This window comes from Rhizopus microsporus, assembly GCF_002708625.1.
Source record: "Rhizopus microsporus ATCC 52813 unplaced genomic scaffold scaffold_22, whole genome shotgun sequence".
NCBI classification, from domain to species: domain Eukaryota; kingdom Fungi; phylum Mucoromycota; class Mucoromycetes; order Mucorales; family Rhizopodaceae; genus Rhizopus; species Rhizopus microsporus.
The window spans coordinates 269,836-286,280 of NW_019671937.1; the positions used below are offsets into that span (position 1 = coordinate 269,836).

Consider the following 16,445-nt stretch of genomic DNA (forward strand, 5'->3'; position numbering starts at 1 on the left):
TATGGAGAATCAACTGTTTAATTGACCTTCACTGCTTGATGAGATCATATATTTTATTTGATTATCCGCTTTCAAATGTAAAATGAAAAACGGGTGCGGTGATACGATCTATAAAAGGAAGCTAATCTGAATAAATTCAGCCTTTCTTTTCTTTTCTTTTTTTTCTTTTTTTAGCTATTCTATTCATATAATAATATGAAGCATCGAGGAGAGCCTTCAGAGAATTCAAGTTTAATTCAACCTAGTCTCGAAAGCAGTAGCTACAATACCCTAACTGATGATCGTCAAGGTTACAATTGGAATGTTGAAATTGATGTTAAAGGACAAGTGAATACTGGGCCAGAAGAAGAGAGGTTTACATTTTCATTTCAAAAACTATTAAAGTACACAGGCCCAGGTAAATTCTTGATGATTATTCAGATCGTGAATCATGACCATTTTTTCATTTATAGGCTGGTTGATGTAAATTAATGCAGCTATACATGCATATGATTATGTATTGATAAAACATTAGGTCTATCGCGTATTTAGATCCAGGAAACCTAGAATCAGACTTACAAGCAGGAGCCATAGCAGGATACAAACTCTTGTGGTTGCTACTATGGTCTCACATGGCAGGATTGATGATTCAAATACTTTCTGCGAGATTAGGGGTAGTGACACAAAAGCATCTAGCACAGCTGATCCGCAAAAACTATACACGACCAGCATCAGTGATGATATGGATATTTACACAGTTGGCCATCATTGGGTCCGACATACAGGAAATCATTGGTACAGCCATCGCACTTAAAATCATCTTTCGGCTCAAGCTGTGGATAGGTGTGATGATTACTGCGACTGATACATTCTTTTTTATGTGGCTGCAGCAATACGGGGTACGAAAGATGGAGACCTTCTTCATGAGCTTGATTGGACTTATGATCGCATGCTTCTGGATCGAAATGTTTGCTTCCCATCCAAACATGGAGCTATTACTAAAAGGCATTCTAGTGCCCGAGATTCCTGAAGATGCCAAGGTCCAAGCAGTAGGTATGGTTGGATGTGTCATTATGCCTCACAATATGTTTCTGCACAGGTATAATAGAAAAATTTCAACAAAGAAAGGGGAAACACATACTAATGTAAGATGTAGTGCACTGGTCATGTCTCGGCATTTAGGGCAAAATCCAAGTGATAACAAAAAGAAGGAAGCCAATTTTTATTTTGCTATTGAATCTACACTAGCCCTTATCACATCATACCTGATTAATCTTGCCATTGTTGTTGTGTTTGCTCAGGTATTTTACAATCCAGGACAGGTGATCACACAACTGCCTGGTCTGTACGATGCCTCTGAGGTGTTATCAAGCACACTGGGAAAATATGCAAAGTATTTTTGGGCCTTAGGCTTACTAGCTGCAGGTCAATGCTCGACCATGACAGGGACCTTAGCGGGGCAATATGTAAGTCCGTCCATTTGTCCATGTCGAGTCTAACCAAAGTTGGATAGGTTGTCGAAGGATTTCTAGGAGCTATCTTTAAGAAGCAGTGGCATCGAGTTGCTGTCACGCGCGCAGTTGCGCTTGTTCCTAGCATGATTGTTGCTATTTATGCAGTTGATAGATTTGACACCATGGGCGAGTTTTTAAATGTTTTACAAAGGCAAGTGAAAACGTTCATAGCATACCTCGTTCTTAACTCTTGTTGTCTTTATAGTCTCTGTCTTCCTGCAGCCATTATACCTATATTAAAGTTAACTGCCTCCTCCAAGATTATGTCTCCCAATTTTAAGAATTCGCTCATCATGAATTTAATTGCCTGGTCAATATCTTTTATTGTTATTGGATTCAATGTGTATCTTTTTTTGAATTACTTGGATGACTTAAGTTGGCCAACGTATGCGGTCGTGTTTGGGCTCATCTATTTTGCCTTTGTAGTCTACCTGATATATATGCCCCTAGAAATACCTGTTGATGACAAGGAGACAGAAGTAGTAGGAAATGGAGGTTTAGCATAAACATTTGTATCATTGATTCCCTCATGTGATTCATTAGAATAAACATCATGCTTAATCAAGAAAGGAAACAAGTTTATGTTATTAGTTTATTATAGAATGTCTTTTTTTTTTGTGGTATAATGAATGAGTTATAATGAAGCCTTGGACGTTCTTGGAGAGACGATTGCGTTAAATTTAGGGACGTGTTTTGGACAATAGAGATCACCACCATAATAATGAAAATTGGCTAAAGTCAAGCGACATCCTTCATCTTTACACTATTTATAATCGGGTGTCAATTGACTTTTATATAACATTACCAACCTTACCTTGAAGCAACTCTTGTGATATATACGACCATTTGCCTCGACTTTCTCGATAACATAAACTCTTCGTGAACAATTTGCGCAGGTATCCATGATGTATATTTGTGTCAAGTGAAAGAAAACAAAGCAAAAAGTAGATTACAAGTTGTGTATTTATATGCATAAAAATACCTTGCCCCTCACCTCTCCTTTTGGTCTCATACACATGTTTCTAAAAAAATAACTTCTCAATGTTATCTAACCATGGAAACATCTTTTTAAATGAAAAAGGTAACCTCAATCAGTTGCTAGGTAACCTTTTTTTGACATTGATTGTCTGCGATGAACGTTTAATAAATGACCTTTCTGTATCTCTTTTTTCGCCTCCCCCCTTTTCAGATATATATATTCTTAATGAAAGAAGCCTCTTTCTGCCCATCTTGTTCCCTCCCTGAAACATTATTTTTGTTCCTAATAAACATTCAAGTCCCTTTTTTTTACATAATTTTGGGATATAGAAATACAGAGAGAAACTTTATTTCAAACTTGACTTGAGGGTCAATCCAAAAATGGTCAATTGCCCATTGGAGAAAAAGAGAGAGAGGGCGTTTAGCCTTGCATGTGTCTTACTAATTAAATGCCAGACAGAGTGGCAGTTTCATGCGCTTTTTTATCTTTTCCTTTATTTGTAGATTATGGACGACATTCCTGAACTAAATCAGGTAAAATAATAAAACGAATGTTCTGAAAGTAAGTTTAATATAGGGCATGGTAGGACCTTGTACACAATATTCTCAAGTCGGCTTGGAAGAGCGATTCAATAAAAAGTTGAACAAGTAAAATGAGGGCAACTTGACTGATTCTAATGTTAATCAATAGTAAACAAGGAGGCATTACAACTGTTTAGTGAGCTCTTGAGACATCTCGTTACTGGTAAGTTAACAGTAAATGTATATAAAACAGAAAATGAATGTTATCTTTAGAGGCTGTACATCGATCTTCTGAGGAATTGGAGACGATGGCTATTACATCGCAAACAGCCAATAAGAATGTGCTTAGCGTTGAAGCATTGGAAAGGATCTTACCACAGCTTTTATTAGATTTTTAACGAATAAAAAGATCAGATATAAGACGAAGATTTACGTCGACGATTATTGTTGTGTAGGGAAACCATGGGTGGAACAAGAGGGGATTGTGGAGGAAGCATTGGAATAGGTGGAGGTGGTCCAAGCGCCATTTGATGCATCATGTGCAGAATAGACTCTTCGTTTTCATGATGTTCGTCTTCGTTAGGAATGAATCTACCTTTACTCTTTGATCTCTTTCTGTATAAAGAAGGTGGATCATAGGGTATATCATTCATCATCCATGGCTGTGGAGGGGGATGTTGATGATGAGGAGGATAACCGATGTGATGAGGAGGCGGCGGCGGCATTGGGCCAAAGTTGGGATGTGGAGGTGGCGGCGGAGGATGTAAAAGGGGGAAAGGGTGATGCTTCAGTGGCTTATAATAACGCATATTGTCGTCGTCAAGATCGTTGTCATCCAGTTCTTCGTCTTGATCAATCATACCTTCATGATGCTCGTCTTCATCATCATTATAGTAACCATCATCAAAAGGGCGCATGTCACGATAGACAAGATAAGGATGGTCATCACGATAAACTGGACCTAATCCATCTACATCGCTAAAGGACTTTCTTCTTTCAGGTAAATGCTTCTTCAGGTCCTCTGCTGGTGATTCCTGCTTTTGCCTATGTCTTTTCTTGCTTGACCATCGCATCTCTTCCAAATATTGATTTCGAGCCATGATATGTCTTAAGCGACGTTGCAAGTTCATCCTTTCGACATGAAATTGATGACTCATGATTTCAATTTCCTGGCGAAGGGAGTAGTTCTCCATAAGAATGGCTTGGATATCTTGAACAGATAATTGATCCACCCTGAGCATTGGATAGGGTCTTTTTCCTTTCTTTGGCGCGAAATCATTATCTGGTCTCATGCGCCTACTATTGCTACTAGCACTACTATTTGTTTGAGCAGAGAGAGATTTTGATAATAAAGGTGTATGACTGTTATCATTATATTCCTTTAGTTTCTGATCATCCACCGATTGAAATCTACTTGAATCCTCTTGTATCGTATCCTCTTTTTGACCATTATTGTCCTTTGTTGACATTATTTTGAATAATAAAGGAGGGAAAAGGACAAATGACCTCACTGTCTTTCAAACTCTCTCTTTTTATTCTTGTTGAACAATAACAGTAGATCATGTGTGTGGTCTAGACAATAACACACACACAATATATACATATAAAGAAGCCACAAAAAGATGTCATTTTTTTATTCTATACTAACTTTCCCATGCTATCTTTATGATTGAATGTGAGTGTACAATTGACTTGGCTCATGTTTGTTATTGTGTGGGATGATGTTACTGTTGTTATGCAATATCATTGACATTATCCCTTAATTGCTTCAAAAAACAATAGCCACAAATGGGAATAATCAAGTATTCCGATGTGCGGCCCGGAATTGGCCCGATTCTTTACCAGCAGATTGGAATGGATGAGGGGAGATTGGGGGTTTGTCCTTTACTTATGAGACAAAGGGCAAGAACTTGTTATACTCTCTCTTTCAGCTCTCCCATAAGCACCCATTTATAACAATGAAGTAAAGATATCAATCAATCCATTCGATGACACATAGACTGATGATGATGATGATATAGGCTTGAGATTTGTTCTTTCTCTGGTCACAGAATCTATCCTGCCAAGGGTAAGACCTATGTTCGTGTTGATTCTAGGTAAATATTCATAATGGATAATTTTGAATGTTGTTGCTAACATTATATTATAGAGTAAGTAAACCTAATTCAACAAAGTAATTGTTAGATGCTGAATACATCATTTCTAGACTTTCAAGTTCATCAACGGTAAGGCCGAGTCTTACTTCCTTCAACGTTTGAACCCTCGTAAGATCAGATGGACCGTGATCTACCGTCGCTTGAACAAGAAGGGTATCACCGAAGAAGTTCAAAAGAAGCGTTCTCGTCGTACCGTCAAGCACGAACGTGCTGTTGTTGGTGCCTCTTGGGATGCTATCCGTGCCAAGCGTAGTCAAAAGCCTGATGCTCGTGCTGCTGCTCGTCAAGCTGCTATTGCCAAGAGCAAGGAAGCCAAGAAGGCTGCTGCTGCTGCAAAGAAGGCCAACCCCTCTGTAAGTGTATATTTGAATTTATTCAATTGATTACTAATCATTACTCTGTAGGCTGGTAACCAAGCCAAGGTCAGCAAGCAACAAGCCAAGGGTTTCGCTCCCAAGGCCGCTGCCACTTCTCGTTAAATTGTGTGATAATAAAAAATGTTGCTAAATTTGAACATTAAAACTATTTTCATTATGTGTGTTTGCCTTCTGTGTAATTTTAGAATTCATTGTGTCATAAATAGTTTAACCCTACGAAAAGGGATATTTTATCCGAACAAATGATTTTCCATCTCCATGCCAATTTCCACGTGGTACCAAAATAAACAACCAAAGAAAAAAAAGTAGTGCTTTCTCTTCCTTTTTCTTTTTTTTTTTTCTTTAAAATGTTTTTTAAATTGTTTAAAAAGAAAAAGAAATCAAATGAACAATATGATAATGAATTACGGAGAACAGAGTCAACGTCGAGCTATATGCAATCACGTAGAAAGATTTACGTCAATATGAAGATACCAGAAGAAGATTATAAAGAGCAGCATTATGTTAGTAATCGAGTTAGAACAGCTAAATATACACCCATTTCATTCATCCCAAAAAACCTATTTGAACAATTCAGAAATGTAGCCAACCTCTATTTCTTATTCTTAGTCATCCTACAATGTATACCACTCTTTGGTGTGACCGAGCCAGCGGTATCAGCATTACCACTTATCGCCATCTTAATCATCACAGCTATCAAGGATGCTTTTGAGGATTGGAAAAGAAATTCAAGTGATGATAAAGTGAATAACTCAAAAGTATTGAAACTATCAAATTGGAAAAATGTGAATATACCTGATATCTCAAAGGGATACTGGTATTATGTTTATATTCTATTTGGATCCATCTCTTTATTATCTGGTTCAGAAAATAAGTATGCACACTATTATAGACAAATCAAAATAAGTAGAAATATTACCAAACGTGAACAACAAAAGGAGGAAGACAAGGTGCCGTTGAATCATACACCGATACAACAACCTCAAAGAATATTGACATCAGTTAGAAAACGATCAGATACGATTAAATCTGAAATATCGAGCATATTTAATAGAAATTCAAATAATTCAAGCCAAAACTTGTTACAAAAGAAACCCTATTATAGACCAGGCTCAATACCCCATTCTGTACTCTATCGAATTGATTCTGCAGATCCTAATAGAGCAAATCCAACTCAGCCTATTCAATTAAAGCAACAACCTGCAGAACAACCACAAGCAAAATGGGATTATATCAGATGGAAAGAACTCAATGTGGGTGACTATGTAAAGATTGAAAACGATCAAGATATCCCTGCAGACATTGTCATTCTCTCCACTTCAGAAACGGATAATATTTGTTATGTGGAAACTCAAAATTTAGATGGTGAAACCAATTTAAAACAGCGTCAAGGATTGCCAGGAACTGCTGGCATTCGAACTGAGCAAGACTGTGAACAAGCAAAATTTTATATCGAGAGTGAACCTCCGCATGTGAATATCTATCAGTACAATGGTGTCTTGCGATGGCAGATTGATGTGAATGATACAGAGACAATACGATCTGGTGTATCGCACGAAAAAGCGGATGCAGTGACATATAACAACATTCTCTTGCGTGGCTGTGTTTTAAGAAATACCAAATGGGCGATTGGTATCGTGGTCTATACCGGAAGTGAGACAAAGATCATGTTGAATACGGGTAGAACTCCCTCAAAGCGTAGTAAAATGGCAAAGGCTACTAATCCACATGCAAGTGTTCATTGTTAATAGATTTGCTTTATATTTACATCTTTATTAGGTCATTGCCAACTTTGTTATTTTGGCCATCATTTGTATTATCAGTTCCATCATGGACAGCGTTCAATTTAACGGAAGCGGTTCTTCTCGATACTTTGATTATAACATTGAAGGTTCAAATGCTACCTATTCTGGATTCATCACATTTTGGTAAGCTTAAGATGATATCTCTTTATTCTTTATATTAACAAAAAGACTAGGGTCACCCTTATCCTGTACCAAAACATTGTCCCTATTTCATTGTACATTTCAGTCGAAATCGTAAAGACACTTGCTGTAAGTCATATATCCTTTTTCATTATGTATCGTGCTAAATATTATATTCCTAGGCCTATTTTATCTTTGCTGATTTAGACATGTACCATGAGGAAACAGATACACCTTGCATCCCTAAAACATGGAATATATCGGATGACCTTGGTCAAATAGAATATATATTTTCCGACAAGACAGGCACCTTGACACAAAACGTCATGGAGTATAGGAAATGCACCATTAACGGCGTTTCCTATGGCCTGGGCACTACCGAAGCCACACTTGGAGCACTCAAACGACAACAGAGCCAACATCACCTGGAAAAAGAAACAGAGGCTGGTCTAAATATGCAAGAGTTTGGACAAGATGATTTCATTGGCAACGATCAATTAGAACAGTACAAACAAGAGATGTTTGCTAAACAAGCCCAGTTGTACGAGAACAAGTATATTGGGCCCAATCCGACCTTCGTAGATCCCAAGCTATTTGACGACTTGGCGCAGGACACGAAGCAAGCGATGGCGATTGCTCATTTTTATCAGACCTTAGCCCTTTGTCACACCGTGATTGCAGAGCGACCAGATGAAGGCAATCCAAATTACATCGAGTATAAGGCACAATCACCTGATGAAGCAGCTCTGGTGGCAACAGCGAGAGATTTAGGGTTTGTCTTCTTGGGTAAAGAGTCGAATAAGCTTCTGGTTTGTATCAAGGGAGAGAAGAAAGAATTCGAGCTTCTCAACGTGCTTGAATTCAATTCTACAAGAAAGCGTATGAGCGTGATTATCAAACCTAAAGACAGCGATCGTATCGTGCTGCTCTGTAAAGGTGCTGACTCTGTCATCTATGAACGTCTCTGTACGGATTTTGGTGATCAAAAAGATCTTGAATCAGAACAGCTTACTCTCCGAGATGCCACCGCACGAGATTTGGAAATATTTGCAAATGAAGGTAAGAATATCATCTTTTTTAGAAAGTAACAACATGGCTAATACATTACTTTTCAGGCCTTCGTACCCTTTGTCTTTCATACCGCTTTATCTCTCCTCAAGAATATAAATTATGGAATAGAAAATACCAAGAAGCAGCAGCAAGCATTAGCCAACGTGAAGAACGTATTGATGCTGTCAGTGAGGAGATTGAAAAGAACATGCTCTTGATGGGTGGTACAGCCATTGAAGACCGCTTGCAGTTGGGTGTCCCTGAAACTATTGCTGAGTTGGCAAAGTCAGGTATTAAACTTTGGGTGCTGACAGGTGACAAGACTGAAACAGCCATAAACATTGGATATGCCTGTAACTTGTTGACAACCGACATGGAGCTCTTGGTACTTAAAGCCGATAATCGTGTGGATACCAATACCTTATTGGACGAAACACTGCAAAGAATAAAGACCGAAAAGATTTCAGAAGACACAAGGTATGCCCTCGTCATAGATGGTGTCACGCTCAAGTATGCCTTGGAAGACGCAACAAAGGATAAAGTACTTGCCATTGGTATGAACTGCGCCAGTGTCATTTGCTGCAGAGTGAGTCCCAAACAAAAGGCCCAGGTGGTTCGCTTAGTGAAGAAGGGACTTAAGGTCATGACGTTAGCCATTGGTGATGGTGCTAATGATGTCTCAATGATACAAGAGGCCAATGTTGGCATAGGTATCTCTGGTGTAGAAGGACGTCAAGCTGTCATGGCATCGGATTATGCGATTGCACAGTTTAGATTCTTGAGGAAGTTATTGATAGTGCACGGAAGATGGTCTTATCTTCGAACTTCTGAAATGATCATGGGTTTCTTCTACAAGAATATCGTTTGGACCTTTGTTCTGTTTTGGTATCAAATATTCTGCCAGTAAGTTTTGTTACAATCATAATATATCCACTTATACTAAATATATGGTGTAATAGATTTAATGGCAGTATGATCTATGAATATGTACTTATAACATTATACAATTTGATTTTCACTTCATTACCTATTATCTTTTTGGGTATCTGGGACCAAGACTTGAATGCAGAGACTTCATTAAAGTATCCTCAACTCTATCGTATGGGACTACGAAATGACAAATTTAAAGTATGGAGATTCTGGCTCACTACCTTTGACTCTCTCTATCAATCAGCCGTCTGTTTCTTTTTCCCTTACATGCTTCTTGTGGGTGGGCCTATCGATCCTAATGGATACGATGCGAATGGACTATATGAAATCGGTACTATTATTTCCAGTATCGCTGTCTGTGTGGCCAATTTGTTTGTGGTCTTTTCACTCTACAGTTACACATGGATTCAAGTGCTCATTGTTTCTTTATCTATTCTGGTCTATTATGCATTTGTTGCAGTCTATGCTCAATTCAACACGTTTATTTTCGGTGGACATATTCGTCTCTTTGGAAACGGCTTTTACTGGTTGACACTTATTTTGACAGTGACAGCATGTTTCATTCCACGTCTTGTAGCAAAACATTATATTCACCAATACCGACCTTACGATAACGATATCATTCGCGAAATCGAACTGGTCATCAATAAAAAAAGAGCCATCAGTTAAATAGAAGGATGATTCTTTGGATAACAAAAATAACCCCTTGTACTAATAGCTTTATTTATTTTTGTACTTTTATGATATAAAATTACATTAAAACTTAATTCTTAACTTGTTAAATAAAATGAAAATACTCTTGTCGTTATGCTTCTAGCCCTGAGTGGTAGGTAAAAAGATATTGATGGGTTCAGCCAAACATGTAGAAAGAGTTACAATCACAATCTACATTTACGAAATATTCTTTTCTGCCAACAGAAATCATGGTTAAAAACGCGCGATTTACTCGTTCACCAGCTATGGATATAACCAATAATGAAAATTGCGGTTGCATGTCGATGAGCCTCTTTATTGTATATTAAGAGAAGCAAAAGAAAGCTCATTATTACAACATTGTCATTTCATATACAAGCAAGATTATTACATGGTCCATGAGAATTGGGCATGTCACGTTATATGTTAATAACATATATAGTTGTCAACCTCTTTGTATTATCCATTATTAGAGTACAGATTAACAAATGTCTGACGTCGTCTATTGGCTGAGACGAGTAAATAGAGAAAAAAAGGTGAACACTACATGCACCAGAAAATAAGCTAAATAATGTAAATACGAAATTATCAAAAGGGATCTTTTTTGACCAACTGACAACATAAAATTGGAATAAATAACATCATTTTTTTTTATCTCTTCTTCTTGAAAAGAAACAAAACAAGTAGGTAACTCTATAAAGTCGTGTTTCAGCTTGACGCTACATATTGGAAAGCTTTGTTGGGTGATATCATAGATAATGAGTAGAGGTAGCGCCAGTAGAATATAGTCTAACTTCTGATGTATTTTCTGATGCATGTAGTGTTTCCCTATCAAAATGTGGATGGTGAACTTTCCTCGTGCTCGTCTTCTTCTTCTGCCAAAGAAACAGACCGTTCCTGCTGGGTTCGTGGAACACGGTTTCCACCTACAAAAAGGAATGGCATCCAGTACAATGGTGACTGGCCAACCGATACAGTTCGGCTGGTGATGTTGTCGGTTACAAAAAAAGTAATTGTCGGTCACAGCAAAATGCAATTGCCGGTTGCAAAAAATCAAATCAAACAGTTGCCGAAGTGGAAGGAGAAGATGAGGTGGTAAAGGCTCTTTCGCGCCACGCTTTATTTTCAGATAACATAAAAAAATTTTCGGTTCCTATTTATTTAGATCTTTGAGCGCTGCTAACTCATTTTTTCTATTTGTCTTGGGAGAGAAACAACAGCGAAGAGATGGCTTTTCTCAACAAATGGTACTTTATATATCATCGTTATTTTAGCGGCATGATCGGTACTGCCTTTTCTATAGTAATTAGACTAGAATAAAAAATAAAAAAGCCAATATCTTGATGGTGATCACCAATTATGTACCTACTTTATTTTGCTATGTAATTTATATGGGAAGCTTGTTCTAACAGTCTTCAAATACTCTAACTGAATGCTGTGCAAAATTATGGAGATAATTTCTGGGAACTTAATCGCATGTCTCAGCGATTCTAGTTTTAAGGTCCTCCATATTACCAAACTGGCTACGTCTTACTTTTCCTTTCACGATTATCCAGAACTGCTCAATAGGATTAAGCTCAGGGAAATACGGAGGAAGATAAGCACATCTGTACCCTCTGCTCTCAATCAGTTGGCTGAGCCCACCGTTTTTTCCGTGAATAGGAAAATTATCCATTATCATGTAAAACCGTTTAAACTGGGGTACTTGTCCATTTCATTCATAATTTTTTTATGAGATTGGTATAATGGCCTGCGTTTGTTCCTCCAGGTGTTTTTGCTTTCACGGCAGCTGCCTTTCGTTCCTGAGCGCCCATAACTTTAATTCTTTTTTGTGTCAAGGGAACACAAATTTTCATGTTAAATACTCCACAGGCTGAAGTGGCTCCAAGAATAGTATGGATGATTACTCGTGCTGAAGGGCTAGTAACAATGACTGGAGTTCCTTGAACTGATCTTGCAGTAGGTGGTTTCATATTGATATCAAAGGAGTTCTCGTCAATAAAAATACAATTTTCAGTGTAGTTCATATCAGTTATCGGCTAAGTCTCTACCCATTTATGTCTCTCTTTGATCTTTGCGCTTTGATTTCTTGCAACCGGGTGACGAGTAACTGTTTTGATACTCAAGTTGCATTTAGTTGAAATTTTCCAACAACTGTTTCTTTCAACGTAATTCCTTCGAAATTTTTAGTGAGTTCCTCGACTGCATCGGATACTGGGGCATGGGGGTTTTTATCAAAAAACTCAATCAAATGAGCCTTATGTTCATCCTGAAGCCGGCTTTTTTTTTTCCTATGGGCTTTGTTGGTTTGTTTTTCGAACATACCCCAATTAGGATCATCCTTGAGTTTCTTAACCCAATCCTGACCAGTACGAATGTTAATCGCAGTTTTTCTAAAGAAACACATGCAAGCTGCAGGGATAGCTTCAACACAACTGTCTTTTCCAGGAAATTACTTCCCTGGGCAGGCATTTCCTTCGATGGCCTGAGCACTCTCAATAACTACTTTGACTTCCTCACTTCTTTTTTACCCTTGAATCCAAAAGGATTTTTTATTTTCTCTTTTTCTTTGTTCTGATATCGTCCGGGCGGGCCATTTATTGCGCTCGGTAGGACGTTATATTCAATAAAATCTGTTCGCATTTCTGAAAGCGCGAAATTGATTTTGACTGACCAATGACTTCGATTTTGATTGGTCAACGACATCAATTTTGACTGGCAGCGGCATTGCTTGTTGGAAGCACTGTAAAAGAGTTTGCTTTTTATATATTGTACATATGGGAATTGTATTTAGTAACTTATGGAGTCGTCTATTCTCAAAGGCACCAGTCAAGATAATCATCGTAGGCTTAGATAATGCTGGTAAAACAACAATTTTATATAAACTGTGAGTATTAGCATAAGAGATGTAGCCATACTCATTCGTTTATTTCAGCTTGATGAATCAAGTGGTTACGACAACACCTACCATTGGAAGCAATGTAGAAGAAGTAGAATATAAAAACCTTAAATTCTTAATGTGGGTCAGTAAATGAATTACGGGAGAGATCTGGAGCATAACATTGATATATTTGAAAAGGACATTGGAGGACAAGAATCACTGCGAAGTACTTGGAAAACATATTATATAGATACAAAGGTGTGTTCAGCATTTATATAATTAAGGCTTTTGGTTGACCGTGTTTGCATAGGCAGTCATCATGGTCATTGATAGTACAGATCTAAATCGACTTCATCTAGCCGAACAAGAATTACACCAAATGATGGAAAGTGACGTAAGTAAAAAATAGATCTAAATAGGCTGTAAAAGAGTGATATCAACAATATGATACAGCAATTACAAAACGCTAGTTTGCTTGTATTTGCAAATAAGCAGGATGTTAAAGGGGCTTTAGGCGCCGCAAAAATCTCAGAGGCACTGGGTTTAAGCAGATTGAAAGATAGACAATGGCATATTCAGGTAACTTACTTCATATGGAGAATAATAGATCCATAACTGATCAGTTCCTGCATTAGGCATGTTCTGCCTTGTCAGGAGAAGGGTAATTATCAAGAAAAAAAGGAGGGGAAGAAAACATGTATTTACTTTAATCTTTATTAGACTATACGAAGGATTAGATTGGGTTGTACTTCAACTAAGTGGTTCATAAACCTGATGGTGTTTACTATGATAACAAAAGCTTTCTGCCCCCCTATTTTATTGCTCCTTTCTTTATATCCTTTTGGAAATATCAAGATCAGATCGAGGAAGTTTGAATATGGAAAGGAAACATCACCTTCTGCTAATCTTTCTCAAGTTTGTTCATTATGAATTTTTAAGAAAAACAAAAAGTTCTTTTGTACATTTAATAATTATGCGTCTTGTAAAATTTATATTTAACGATTCCCTTTTAGAATAAGGTCGTTTTTAGTCATGGTGAAATAAGCTTTCTCTTAATGATAGCACACAGCTTGGAGATGAAGTCGTATTGTCTTTTTGACGAGCAACTTTTGTAAAATTTAGTTAGAGGCTAGGTCAATTTAAAGAATGTGATGAAGAATGGGCCTTTACGAGGCAAACAATTCAACACACTGGAAACCAACCTAGCACTCCGCTTCATTGTCTCATTCCCCTAAGATATATTTTTCTAACCAAAAAAATGGCTCTTATTGTATAATGATAAATTATTCGTTAAATGCCAATAAAGTCCTACTCTTCTTTCTCTCTTTAGTTATCAATGAACATAGTCATTCGTGGATTGCCACGACCTCTTTACTTATACCTCGGTAACTTGACTATCATCTCCCATACGATCGTTTTCTTATACACATAGATAATTAGTATTACTGCTATATATTCATTGTATCGTTGCAGACACACTCTACAGCGTCATCATCAATTCCCCTTCTACCGATGCTGCTGTCGTCATTGATGGGCAGGTCTATGTACTTTCTCCTTCTGGAAAGAGCAGCATCATATTCCAAGCTAAAGCACCAAGTGAAAAGCCCTATTATTATGCTAAATTAAAGAAAGGAACAAAGGAAATAGTGGAAAGAGAACGTTTTGTGAGATACCCCACGGCAAGAGCATGGACGTTTAATGAATTTTACAATCGTAATTGGAACGCTAAAAAAGTTTTGAATTTTGAGACTGTAGATGGAATTGCGAAAAGCCATAATAGGCGTGATGATAGAGATCTTCATATCTCTGGCCAGATACCTACTATACATGTCCAAGCTGATCCAGTCAGTTTAATCTCCATGCATAAGCAATACCTTGATGATGTTACGGTTACTGTAAATGTTACACACATCAGGTACATATCACTCCCTCTCTATATTATCTAGCCAGTTTATTTTACCATTTTGATAGTGCTACTAAGGTGAAACACTTTATGAACGTTGAATTTGGAATCAGTGGAAGAACATCAAGATACTTTAATAAGCTTCCCTACAAGATCAAGATTCCCAAAGATGACTACAATTTAAGCGGCTATAGACACTTGAAATTACGTTCTGTAGCCAATGATCCTAGTTACATGCGAGAATACATCACAGCTAATATGCTGCATGCAGTCAACCAACCTACAACAAGAGCATCTTACGTTAGGTAGCTTCACTATTTCACTCCATTTCTACTTTGTTTTGAATAGTGTGTTCTAACCCATCTTATCTTAGACTTTTTATGAATGAACAGCCTATTGGCCTGTATCTTCTTGTCGAAAAGTACGACTCAACCTGGCTCGCAAACGAGTTTGACTCTAAAAGAAACGGACAATACAAGAATGGTATCACTTATGAAGGACATGGTGGTAGAACAGAACGTAACAGAGCAGACTTTTCTTTCAAGGGAGATGATCCCAGAATTTTTGAGGAGAGCTCTTTTGAAATTGCAGAGGGCCCTAAAGAAGGCAACAACGATTTTGGAGAGTTGGTTGAATTTACAAGATTTGTACGAGACCAGCAATATTTACAGAGATCCACGAATGCTGTGGCAAAAGCTAGAGCAAGATATGAATGGGAAAAGCGCCTTGACGTAGAAGGATTCTTGACAAAGTAAGCTCGCTTTATATAAATTCATCTTTAATTAACATATGTTTTTTTTTGCTAGCATGGCTATGGAGTTTTTACTTGGATTTGCTGATGGATATACTGAAAATACAAACAACTTTTATCTGTACAAAGACCCTGAGCGAGGAAAGTTCGTGTATATTCCTTGGGATTACGATTACACCTTGGGAAATGGTCCTTTTGATATGGATGCTATATTAGTGGGAGATTACATGAAGTTTGGTAGAATGACATCGTTACCTTTAACATCTGCTATTCTACAAGTGCCAGAATATCGTCAATTGTTAGAACACCATATTGACCTTATCGCAAGAAATCTTTTAAACACAACAACGCTGTTCCCAATCATTGATTCCCTCGCTGCATTTATTTATGACGATGTTCTCTGGGATCAAAAGCTTCCTCGTATAGGAAAAGGACCAAGTTACATCACTGGAGGCCTTCATGCTTTCTTGGAAGGCAAAATTGATCAAGACGCCAGTCTTCCTTTCTGCACAAGTTTCTCTGTCGCTGCTGATTTCCTTATACGTGTCAACCATCATGTGGACTTTAGAATAGCTGTAGAGGGTCGTACAGGATACAAGTCCCTACTTGGTGTAAAAGAATGGTTCAAGAGAAAGTTAACCAACTACTACAACAGAGTGGATTATATACCTGGAGTCTTGAGGCAATTGATTCACGTATAATAGTCATTGTTTTATTTTATTTATTGGCTTTTTTTCTTAATTTTTATAAACATATTTTTTTATTCCATAATACATCCTTTAATTC

The 16,445-nt window shown here is 37.5% G+C and overlaps 7 protein-coding genes across 7 annotated transcripts; 5 read left to right on the forward strand and 2 right to left on the reverse strand.

The window, feature by feature from the left end:
- Positions 1-195: 195 nt before the first annotated feature.
- RHIMIDRAFT_247620 (Nramp-domain-containing protein) lies at positions 196-1,999 on the forward strand (the record flags this gene model as incomplete). Its single annotated transcript, XM_023610426.1, has 4 exons — positions 196-397; positions 453-462; positions 515-1,445; positions 1,493-1,999. The coding sequence occupies 4 exons, from the start codon at positions 196-198 to the stop codon at positions 1,997-1,999; spliced, it is 1,650 nt and encodes a 549-aa protein (XP_023462407.1).
- Positions 2,000-2,127: 128 nt separating this feature from the next.
- Positions 2,128-2,397, reverse strand: RHIMIDRAFT_241464 (uncharacterized protein; the record flags this gene model as incomplete). The annotated part of the gene is made up of 2 exons (XM_023609586.1): positions 2,128-2,256; positions 2,308-2,397. 2 exons carry the CDS (start codon positions 2,395-2,397, stop codon positions 2,128-2,130), a joined length of 219 nt encoding a protein of 72 aa, XP_023462408.1.
- Positions 2,398-3,403: 1,006 nt separating this feature from the next.
- RHIMIDRAFT_247621 (uncharacterized protein) lies at positions 3,404-4,462 on the reverse strand (the record flags this gene model as incomplete). Its single annotated transcript, XM_023610427.1, has 1 exon — positions 3,404-4,462. The coding sequence occupies one exon, from the start codon at positions 4,460-4,462 to the stop codon at positions 3,404-3,406; it is 1,059 nt and encodes a 352-aa protein (XP_023462409.1).
- A 550-nt stretch (positions 4,463-5,012) lies between these two features.
- On the forward strand, positions 5,013-5,767 carry RHIMIDRAFT_219508 (uncharacterized protein; the record flags this gene model as incomplete). Its single annotated transcript, XM_023607381.1, has 3 exons — positions 5,013-5,078; positions 5,200-5,502; positions 5,554-5,767. Coding segments are annotated over 3 exons (444 nt in total), but the record flags the coding sequence as incomplete, so codon positions are not given.
- A 103-nt stretch (positions 5,768-5,870) lies between these two features.
- On the forward strand, positions 5,871-10,456 carry RHIMIDRAFT_219512 (phospholipid-translocating P-type ATPase; the record flags this gene model as incomplete). The annotated part of the gene is made up of 6 exons (XM_023607382.1): positions 5,871-7,256; positions 7,306-7,454; positions 7,505-7,580; positions 7,634-8,510; positions 8,567-9,404; positions 9,461-10,456. 6 exons carry the CDS (start codon positions 5,874-5,876, stop codon positions 10,098-10,100), a joined length of 3,963 nt encoding a protein of 1,320 aa, XP_023462411.1. The 3' UTR covers positions 10,101-10,456.
- A 2,445-nt stretch (positions 10,457-12,901) lies between these two features.
- On the forward strand, positions 12,902-13,774 carry RHIMIDRAFT_207665 (ADP-ribosylation factor-like protein 5B-like protein; the record flags this gene model as incomplete). Its single annotated transcript, XM_023607000.1, has 7 exons — positions 12,902-13,011; positions 13,060-13,147; positions 13,204-13,263; positions 13,316-13,399; positions 13,459-13,584; positions 13,641-13,666; positions 13,726-13,774. The coding sequence occupies 7 exons, from the start codon at positions 12,902-12,904 to the stop codon at positions 13,772-13,774; spliced, it is 543 nt and encodes a 180-aa protein (XP_023462412.1).
- Positions 13,775-14,341: 567 nt separating this feature from the next.
- On the forward strand, positions 14,342-16,360 carry RHIMIDRAFT_241470 (coth-domain-containing protein; the record flags this gene model as incomplete). Its single annotated transcript, XM_023609587.1, has 5 exons — positions 14,342-14,390; positions 14,446-14,920; positions 14,977-15,213; positions 15,282-15,659; positions 15,715-16,360. 5 exons carry the CDS (start codon positions 14,342-14,344, stop codon positions 16,358-16,360), a joined length of 1,785 nt encoding a protein of 594 aa, XP_023462413.1.
- Positions 16,361-16,445: the final 85 nt, after the last annotated feature.